Source organism: Anoplophora glabripennis, unplaced genomic scaffold (assembly GCF_000390285.2).
Source record: "Anoplophora glabripennis isolate ALB-LARVAE unplaced genomic scaffold, Agla_2.0 scaffold780, whole genome shotgun sequence".
Classification (NCBI taxonomy): Eukaryota; Metazoa; Arthropoda; class Insecta; order Coleoptera; family Cerambycidae; genus Anoplophora; species Anoplophora glabripennis.
The window spans coordinates 65,318-76,323 of NW_019416859.1; the positions used below are offsets into that span (position 1 = coordinate 65,318).

An 11,006-nucleotide genomic window follows, 5' to 3' on the forward strand; every position below is an offset into this window, starting at 1 on the left:
AACCAATCAGGTAGCAAATACATTTTCTCTGTAGATATTGCGGGTAAATTTAAATTTTGAAGAAATTTAAAAATTGAGAAAATCTTGATTTATGATATAATTCATTTTACCTACGACCACTACTGTAAATACTTAAAGACACACCATCTGCGATCAATGTAAGATTTCTATTACGTACGGTAACAAAATCACACAGCTTGGTAAAAAAATCGTACAGTTTTCCTAGCAACGGTCAATACAAACAGTATTGTATTGTATTCAGTCAATTGCCTTATTTTGGCAAGAACAAGCTTTAGTAATTTTTTTTACACCCAATTATGACTCGTTCTGTATATGAGGTAAAAATCAATATATCTTCACAGAAAATATATACTGATATTATATTCTTCGAATTCTGATAAAAAATGTGAATGTTTCAAAAATCGTAGCGGGCTTAGGACTTGCAATTTTGAGAAAGATTTTTGTTTTTCACTTACTGTACTTATAAAATGGAACATCCTGTGTGTGCTCTAGTAGTTTTCTGCTGCATGTAGTACGAACGTTATGGAAAAATAAGAAATAAATGAAATATTTTTGAAAATACTTTATTAAACATAACCAATTAAGTTTTTTTCTATACCAAATGTGTGAACAAAAACAAATATTTCATAGCAGATCACAACAAATGATCACATCAATAATAAAGTTGAAAACCTTAACGACTACTATAAATTGCAATTGGTTACCTAGAAATAAGAGGAAGAACTAAAAATTATTTACTATTTTATTTATATAATATATATTTCACCTATCATTACGGAGGAAACAAACATTACTCGCACACGCACGCACAGACTGCTTACATTTTGTTACTTTTTCGCATCTACACGATTATAACCTCAAAACCATGGAAATACAATGTGTAGGCAACGTTATAACTTATAAATTACTTAAATGAAAAATCACAGGCTGAACTAGTTTGCGAAACACTTCCCTCGCGGCGATTCGAGTAACCGAGCCTTAATTCTAACACTGAAAGGTCTATAAGAAAATATTTAACGTACAACAACCAAGTTTAAAACTATATTTTCGCCGTTAATCACTCGAATCGTCGCCGAAGAAAATGCTCATTATTATCTATTCGTTTTGTAAGGAACAACTACTTAAATTATTCACTTCATTTCGCTCAGTATCGGACTGGTGGGAAAATAAAATCCTTTCGCAGAACCGAGGGTTTGAATTCTAGACAATTTAGCATTTTTTATATTCGTCGACTTGTATATTACGCACTGGGTTGTCAATTGATATAAAAGCGTATTTCCTTTATAATTAAAAGAAATCCCTAAACATATTCTGACGCAAAACATTTGATGTCGAAAAAATCTCAAATCAGAACACATTCATAAGACTTAAGTCTGTGTCTTTACTTAAGCAAGCGAAAAGTATACAGGGTGTCTGGAAAATAATGGGTCATATGTCAATAATAGAATCTTGCGATGGAAGACCAGTTTAAATCAACTTTTTACAACTGCGCTTCCTTAAAAAACTATATAATTTCATGAAATTTGGTATTGGAAGGTTTTTGGGGTAGTCTAAATTGAGCATAGGCGTAGTTTTTAGTTGAAACATGAAAGTTGGGAATGTCTTGTTAGTTTGGGACTTTATGTTTCAGCTGCTGCTCTAAGAAGCGATTTCTACGATTTAGATAAAAATTAAGCTTGTGTTCATCTTCGGTTATCCCAAGTACCCTCCTATATGCAATTTCATCGAAATATGTTAATGAAAACCAAGAAAGTCACCCTTGAAATACAGTCGAATTCACCGGCCCAGACGCCCTGTATACAGGGTTATCCGGTACGGCAGAAAAACTTCCAAAGAAATGTTTCAGACAAAAGTGTAAGGATTTTTCCCTGGTTATCTGATGGTGACCTTGGATTTGACCTTGACCTATTTAAAAAACTTAATTTGACCTTCAAGTGACCTTGAAGGTCAAAGTCAAGGTCGAATCCAAGGTCACCATCAGATAACCAGGGAAAAATCCTTACACTTTTGTCTGAAACATTTTTTCCCAAAATGCTTTCTTCGAAAGTTTTTCTGCCATATCGGGACTTTCGGATAACCCTGCATAAATGACATGTGGATCATATAAAAACTAAACTTTATAATTTGAAATCCCCTAATACCCAATACATCCAATATCTCCGCTACCACTAATCGTTACAAGTCACAGTTTTGGGAAAAACTAAAGGTTAACATCGACTCGTACTTTATCAACTTAATACATACTTCTTTCTACAGAATGATTGTATTGTAGATATGCTCACACTAAATCGCGGTGTTCGGCAAATATATCTAGAGGTACATTTTACTTCGCAATCGTTTGACGATTAGATTTATATTGCATTGTCGTTGTTTGCGTTCTTCAACTCCCTTGCTCGACCCTCTATCACTCGGCACACGAAACTTCTTGACGCATGATTCAAAATCCACTAGCTCCCAGTTTTTCCCCAAGAGATATTTGCCGAACTCACTTAATAATGTCCAAAGTGTAGAATATCTACAGAAGAAATAGTCTATCTCAACCTACGCGAATTCATTTTACTTTGTCTTTATTCCTTGCATACTCCTAAATTTTTATGTACTTTTGTGCCCGCTACAAGCGTCTTCCGGCATTTAAAATATAGTTTGGGAAGATGGTAATACGTTTATTTCTGCGATGGCGCTTATTATTTTGTTTTTAATTCCACTCTTATGTAATATTTCAAATCGATTTCAAGAAATGTTCGAATTACGTGAATTAATTGAAAAATAATTAATTCCAACCCTCAAATAAGTTTAAATATTTATCACATATCATTAACTCTTTGTTTTAAATAAAATAATGTTGACGCTTCCAGCTTACTTTATTAAAAAAAATATATTCAGTAAGGCGGGCGTTCTTTCGTTCCATTATTTCAAAAAGAAACATTTCCAAACCGTTTACGATAACTTGAAACACAAATAATTTGATTATAATGCAGAAAAGCAATGGTGTTAATGAAGTACGTCGAGAAACTTTAAAGAGCGATTGATTCTTTGAGTGATTTTGAGACAAAACATGTCGCAAATCGATAGTTTTTGAAGTACAGTATTAAAATAAAAAAAAAATCATCTTTTCTAAAATATCTCTGAAGAAGTTTGATATGGAATGACAAAACTTAAGCTAAAGACCTAATTAAAGGAAAAAATCCACTGGTGTCTCTGCCACTGGTACAAGTATTTATATCCGAATTCAGTGGATTTTTACCTTCAATTAGATAAAACTCTAGACCAAGTTTCATCATTCTGCTTCAAACATCTTCAGAGGTGTTTTAAGAAAATTTCAAACTTGTTCAAATTTCAACATCCTGTATCTCGAAAACTATCGATTTCCATCCAAAGAATCACACCTTAAAGTTTATCAAAGTACTTAATTAACGCCTTGTATTACAGTCGTTAAACGACGCAGAAGAAATATCCCCATGTAACAACGCATTGCGACAGAACCTACGAGAAGAATAAAAATTGTTCGTCTAATTAACACAATTAAACCTATTGGTTTACTCCAATCCTCATCCACCCAATCAATCTCGGTAAACGGTAATTTCGACGATCCGTAACGACCGAATGAATTTGAGGTTATAAAACTCGACCACTCGAAATTAAAACTAAAAGAAAAACGTCCACTGGGCAGCTTCAGTACTGAAAACCTATATACAACGAAGCTGGACTTCATGCAGTAACGGTATCGGTGTCACTCTGAGGTAGCGAATAAGGTTTTTGCTTGCGCTGTCTCCTGCGCTCCCTCCTCTCCCCCATGACTAACCGTAGGTGTTCGAGCTTGCCGCGGGTGCGCAAGTTCTGATCCTCGCTGCAGGACGTCGACGCGGTCGGTTCGTCCTGTTGCTCGGGGGTGGGAGTCAGGGGCTTCTCGGAACCCTTACGGTTCACCCGCCGCAGTTCCGGCACTGAGCAAAGGAGATCATTTAGAATATGTACGATTGTGGCGACGTCGCGTCGTGGCCGGCCCTTCGGGTCCTGCAGGGCTGGGTTTAGGGCTCCGCTGAATGTGCCCGAGTACACACTTTCCCTTCGACCTGCAATACAAGCTCACTGATAAAAGTTGTCACTCTCAAATTTGAGCAATGAACTGGCCAATTTATGGTAATGCGACACTTTTACGGCAAATTTCTCGAATATGTTCATGATTTACCCTTTCCAGTCACTCTAATTTTTTAGGGGAAAATTACGCCACTTATTTTACCACCTACCTCTATCCCTGCCAGAAAACACATCGGCGGACAGTCTTCGAAGGGTGTGCTGCAGATTTCTGGAGGCCTGCAGCAAGCTCGGAGGGCTGGAAGGGGGCTGAGATGTCCCGGCGGAGGATGTCGAGGCCGAGGGCGCGGCTGTGGGTTTGGCACCAGACACAGTACTAAGCTGCAGTTGAATGAGCATCATGTGATCCCCGAGTCGCATGCTGAGGTTCAGGGGCGCCTTGCCACAGAGGAACTCATTGACTTGAGTATCGTTGAGAGATTCAAGGGCTTGCATGATGCCAATCTCTGGCCGTTGTGTCTAAAAAAAGATTATAAGTGGTGGAAATTATTCATTCACGTCCATATTTGTTTTACTCTTTACAATAACGATAATAAAATAAAATATCACGAAATAGTTCCGTCATATCTGTCAATTCTTAAATCAACCAACCACCAAAATGTGGGGTTTAACGAAACTTATCACTGCTGCTTCATTTAGATACTAGATGGCATTAAAGTTGGCAAATACCTTTTCTGCCAAATAACTTTATAACGCTCTGTCCAACTTAAATTAATTGTACGCGGGAGCGCAAACGGCTCCATCTGTCGTTTGTCGGTTGTCGCACCTATAACACACTAATGAGGACTAATAAGTCCGAAACCGATTTGTGCCTGATGGGTTAAACTGACAAACAATCCTAGCTGTTGCACTAGGTGGTGCGAGTATAATTCAATGCCGGGCGGGGCATATAGCTCTCGGAGTAGTTGTTTCTCGCAACACTGACAACTCCAACTTAAATTTAGTATGCTAGTAGTTGTGTTCAGGTTTCACTTCTAGTCATAATAAGTGAAGTAATTGCATGTACAGAACTCGTAAATTAAGTTTTATCACACTTTCTCAATGCAAATCTGATCTATTTGTTATCTAAAATTTTATTTATTTGGTAATACAAACATACTTTAGAAATTTATCGTATTGTCTCTCCTGAAAATTATTAGAAATAGTTACCATCCTGTGTAACAAATTTAGTTAAAAAAATGTATCGCATTCATTTCAGAAATCTCTCATTCTGCAAATTATCTATTATCGTTTCTCATAAATTTTATCTAATAAATAACGATAATCACAGAGCTTCAAAGAGTGACCGCAGAAATCGCCCGTTTTTTCGCAATTCACAGAGAACTAAAGAACATAGATAAAAATATGTTTTTGGTCTCAAATTACCCGTAAAAAATTAAGATGAGCATAGCTGTTAGTTTTTTGAAAATTTCCAAAAATCACCCCTATTTAGGGGTTGAAAAGACGCCCAAAATGAAGAATCGAATGATTCTTGATACAAAGAAAGATTTATTCTCATGACTGAAATAAGCATGTTGAATTAGAAAATCCACCCTTAAGTGCACTCAGGGGGTGGAGTAATCCCCAAAAATAGAGAATATCAGAAATAATTGTAAAAATTCAAAAAAATACATATTAAGATAATTCACATGCTAATAGTTTTTATATCAATTGGTAAAATTCAAAATCTTCATTTTTTGCATTTTTTCAACCATTAAGTAGGGGTGATTTTAAAATTTTCAAAATAGTAAAAGCTATGCTCATTTCAGTTTTTTACGATAACTAATTTGCGACCAAAAACATATTTTTATGTATTTTTTTTAATTCTCTGCGAATTGTGAAAAAAAAGGGCGAAAATCACAGGTTTTTTGCGGTCAATCTTTCATAGTCACAATTTACAGAATGAGAGAAATTCGAGAAGGGCACCCACAATTATTATGATTATGTGTTACTAAAAATGGTGATTATTTTCAATAATTCTGGGGAAAGAACATTCAATTTAAAGTTTCCTTACTTTATGATGCATTATTTCGTCAAACAAATCAGATTTGTGTCAAAAATACATTCATGATGTCCAATAAAACTAATTATACAAAAACCGTTAGGAATACAAAAATAATACAAGAGGAAAAAAATAAGGCCTTACCAAAAAACAAAAAAAATTTACTCACATAAAATAAATTGCAATTCCTTAAAGTAAAACTCATCAATGTAGCTAGCTTTGTCAGCATTTTTTATATGCATTAGGAAATAATTTGTTTGTTTTTTATTAGTTTTCATTGGTAATCAGTCATAACAGTGAATTCTTTTTAGAAAGGTAGATAGATTATTAAAAATAATCTCCTAAGACCCATTTCTTACTTTTTTCAAAAGATAAAATTAAAATAAAATATTTAGCAATCGATGTTGTTGTTCTAACTAATTTTTTTCAAAAGATTTACCTAAAATATTTAATATTTCATTAATTTTATTTTTGGTTTCTATAGTTTTCTGCGAACAAAAAAGTATAAAATATATCAGGAGGTTGTTTCTGGAAGTTTGAGTACCGGCACCATTTGATACCAGCGACTGTAAAAGCAAATATGCAAAGAATTCTTTGATTTCGATAAAATAAGCAATTTCAGTTTACAATTCATCAATAGAGTCAGATAGATTGATAACAATATGAAACGCAATAACAAAGCAAATTGAAATATCAATTACATCCACAACATTCAAAATAATGATTCATTTTCCTATGAATCAATTAGCTGTTTCTCTAAAATGGTGCCATCTCTGGGTTGTTTACTTTTGTCCTGAGGCATTCCAATGAAAGATGAAAAATGAAAATAGTAATTATTCTATTTATTTATTCTACTTTATAAGTATATATGGACAAAATTTTAATATACATAGTAAAAAAAAATGGTAAAATATTCTTCAAGACAATTACTTTTTCAAAGGCATTGGGCATATCCGTCTGATTAAATTTCACAGTTGAATTGATAGTCAAATAGCAATCATTTCCTAATTAATATCGTCGATACCATTAAGTTCCTTCCGTGAATAAAAGTTCGATTCTCATTATACATTATCAGGAATCAAACAGTCAGACATCAATAAAAAGAAGGCTTGAAAATCATGTACAGTGAGATGAAGTTCTTGAAGGTATAAAGTAATTTATAAAACTAATGGTATAATGTAATAATGTACATAAATATAATACAATGACGATAGAAATAAAATAATAATTTAAATTTGTTTGATTTATTGTTAGTTTAAAACCTTTATAATAGAGTAAAAGTATGAGAGCTAATAATAGAATATGTTTTTTAAAAACAAAATATTTTACTGATTATAAGATTAGGAGGAAGACACAGTACAAATTACTGAAAATATAGTTGATATCATAACTGATAATTTTACCAAGTGTTTTAGTAATTACATCATATTCCTAAAAAGCTTTTTAGTAAAAATTATGTGGGACAAAGCTCTTCTCTGTTAAGCAAATTTTGGAAATGTTGCATCGAATGCATGACTGGACTTTTTAATTCTAATCCTTAAAAAAGGCCAAAGGTTGATTATCCCACGGAGCCCTAACATCACAGGGCTCCAGTTGGTAGCTTCAGGGAACTTTTAAAAATAAAGTAAAAACAAACGGGATTCTTCCTACGACAGATGAACTGATTTAAAACTGTGTACTCTTCCTACGAGATAAGTATAGAAACAGTGCCAAATCACAGTGTACAAATCTTGACTTTTCATCTCTTAATTATCAAGTTATATCTTCAATTTAAAGATTTATCATTAGACAGTTTGTTTCGCTTTTACTGAATGCTGCATTGATTATTTAAGAAATTTTTGTGCAAGAAGATGGTACAGGAAATAGTTAACAATATTTAATATACATTTTTAAATAATTTGCAATATTAATTATAAAGGTTTACAGAAAAACATAATCCATGAATTAAGAAAAAAGAAAAGGTTTACAAAAAAAATGTAGACTGTTGCTGTCTATATAGTTTAATACTTGAAATTATTAGTCTACCGAAATCTTTATTTGCAAATGCTAGGTACTACATATCTTAGTTTATGGCCATTATTCAAAGTTTGAATTAGTTTTTAATTTAAGTTAGTTTTAGCAACTATAGAGAATATTTCTTTTAATAACAATTTGAAATATAATGTTTAGGAAACACAATTACACAATAGGTATATATATTTTTTTAATAAAAGGATAGATAATATAAAATTAATGGAGTAATACTAATACAAAATTGATTTTAAATAGATAATAGGTTCAATGGTAACTACCATAAATACATACATACATTTTATGTGTTTAGTAAAATTGATAAGCAAACTATTGAAGCAAATAAGAAAATCTTCCAATATAAAATTGGGATCAGTCACCGAGGTTTATTCACAATCAGGTGCATTATGCGCAAACATTACATTCTATGGGGGTTACATGCAATTTTAAGCCACATATTGGTTATTTTTTTCTTAAAATGAAATAATATGAAAAATGTTTTTGCCTGGATATCAACCAGCTGGTTGAGAATCTTACAAAATGTACCTCTTTTCATTTCATTATGATCTGTTTTATTTCAACTTACTAATTGGAAGCATAATTGTAACGAGATCCAGTTTTGAAGCACATTATTTCTATAATTTTTAATTAGTCGGTCGAAAAATAGATCCATTTTGTGACCAGCACATTTTACATAGGTTTACAATTTATTCAGTAGGCTTTTTTTATGTTTAATCTATTGAATTATGTTTCTTCAAATGTAGAATGTCTTCCGAAATTCTAACTAAATTAATGGTGACAAAAAATAAAGAAAAATGGCATTTATTCCTGTACGGTGAAGAAAGCTCGCTTTTTACTTTGTTGTCAGTTTTGTGATTCTATTTTAACCCTTTAATTTAGGCGTGAACGACCAATTTTGATTAAAATTATTCAACACAGAGGGTGGTTGAAATTGGAAGTCTTTATGGTCGAAGTCAAGCAGTGGTTAGTCCAATACAGGCTTTCAACAATTTTTTTGTTCAAATTCATGGCAGGTTGATCCCAAAACAAAGAGTTTTGATAAAGTTGTTAAGGTTTAAAGCAAAAAAATCTACTAAATGGTCAAAAACTGGCCCTATCATGTTGTGTAAAACAATTTGTAAGTCTACATTAAAGAAAAGAGAAGTAAATAATTGTTTTTTATAATTAATCCATATTTTTACTGATAAAAGGATTTACAAATTAACATTTTGCAACAATTTAAAACAAATGTATTTGTAATAATAGTTTAATATGTATTATAAGCAAAATGTCTTTATGTTGTGTTCACTTTCCTCCCCCATATTGAAATCATTAGCATTATCTCTCCTACACTACCCAAGCTGTTCTTTGAAGGTTATGGGTACAGCTATTGATTGGAGGTTTATCATTGTTTGTTCTATACCTTAATTTCTCATTTATAATTGTATTCCTTAATTCAATCAATATCAAACATTATTAAATGTACAAGTATTTATTTGCCAGAACAATGGGTCAGCTTTGTAATTCAAACAGGTTAACTTTTGTTGAATTAAGTATAAATTATAATGTGCAATGTTATGTAAAAATGATGGAAAAAATAATACATACTATAAGTCCAGTCTCAACATTCGGTAATAGAGTAATCCTAGACCCATCTGAAATCCCGTGTTGCACCAAATTTCCATCCTGCAATTGCCTAAAAACATATCAAATCAGAAAATAAAAAATAACTGTACTTTGGTTTGGAAACCCACTTATCTCTGAACAGTAAACATATTCTGTCTCTGGGCACTTTGAGTCTTTTAGAAACGAGTTTTTTCAGATTTTCAACGGTAATGTCCGGCTCAACACTCAAGTAGAAATCACCCCCCGTTGTGGGGCTCACATGTATATTTATTTGGGTATTTGGGCCACACCCCTGAGGAATGGGGTTACTAGAGGACTGTGAGGTGTTTTCCATATTTTCCGAGTCTTTTTTAGAGGCACTGCACTATTTTAAAGCACTATAACGCTTGTATAAACGCCTTTGTCACTAACTTTGTTACATGCACCATTTCTAAATGCATAAAAGTACATAAAAAAAACAATAGTATGTTACGGTACTGTAGCTGGAGTTTTCTGCCCGTGGTTGACAAGTATAGCTGCGCGTGGATGCTCGATATTTATTGGACACAAAGGACTGCGATCCGTAATTCTGGTTGCCTACCCTTCAGGGTTATAGATGGATTTTCTACAATCACGGTCCCACATACTTCTATCCGGTCCATAAACGGACCGTGCTCTACAATGACTTCACAGAGTAACAGATAACAGAATATTTTTCATTTCTCTATGGTTATATTGATCACTTTGTAATGTCTATGATCACAATGAATCAGGTGTTTACCTATTTTCTATCCTTCCAGATATTAGGTACCCGAAAAAAGGCAAAATATAACAAAAAGCTCGTCCATATTTTTAAATTTTATATAAAAACATAATTTACTGACAGTTTATAAATAGAGATCTGAATTGCGCCCTCTAGACATTAATCTAAAATGATATACCGCGCCATTATTCTATGGCTAGAAATTGGCCTCAATGATTTGGGATCGAGGGGGATTATCCCTCTTTATCCTGCCTCATCTCGTGTAGGCCTGGACAGCCTTCGTAGGTGGGCCCCATCCGTCGTCTACCCCGACCGCAAATGCGGCCGGTGTAGGCGCTTTGTGGGACCTCCTTTTGTCCTGGCTGGGCCCCGCCGGCTAGGGCCCTTTCTTCTGGCGCTCTTCTTGCTTCGCCGGCTCGTCTGTGTAAACCCCGGGGGTAGTGTCATGTTTATGTGTGGTATGGTTGGGTAGGGTAGTGCGGCTATGCAGCCTGGGATGCGCTTTGCTAAGGTGGCCCTTAGGCTAGCGCG

The 11,006-nt window shown here is 33.7% G+C and overlaps 1 protein-coding gene across 1 annotated transcript; it reads right to left on the reverse strand.

The window, feature by feature from the left end:
* Positions 1–1,996: 1,996 nt before the first annotated feature.
* On the reverse strand, positions 1,997–10,212 carry LOC108913073 (midnolin homolog). Its single transcript, XM_018718541.1, has 4 exons — positions 9,862–10,212; positions 9,716–9,803; positions 4,269–4,575; positions 1,997–4,094 (listed from the first exon to the last, which is right to left on the reverse strand). The coding sequence occupies exons 1-4, from the start codon at positions 10,065–10,067 to the stop codon at positions 3,730–3,732; spliced, it is 966 nt and encodes a 321-aa protein (XP_018574057.1). The 5' UTR covers positions 10,068–10,212; the 3' UTR covers positions 1,997–3,729.
* Positions 10,213–11,006: the final 794 nt, after the last annotated feature.

What these genes read in the sequence shown, in the direction of transcription:
- LOC108913073 (XM_018718541.1), bottom strand. Translation starts at nt 10,067, where the DNA reads ATGGAAAACACCTCACAGTCCTCTAGTAACCCCATTCCTCAGGGGTGT. An exon ending in ATGTTGAGACTGGACTTATA is followed by an intron (nt 4,576 to 9,715) that starts GTATGTATTATT and finishes ATCTTTTTTTAG; the next exon opens with ACACAACGGCCAGAGATTGG. An exon ending in GTTTTCTGGCAGGGATAGAG is followed by an intron (nt 4,095 to 4,268) that starts GTAGGTGGTAAA and finishes CTTGTATTGCAG; the next exon opens with GTCGAAGGGAAAGTGTGTAC.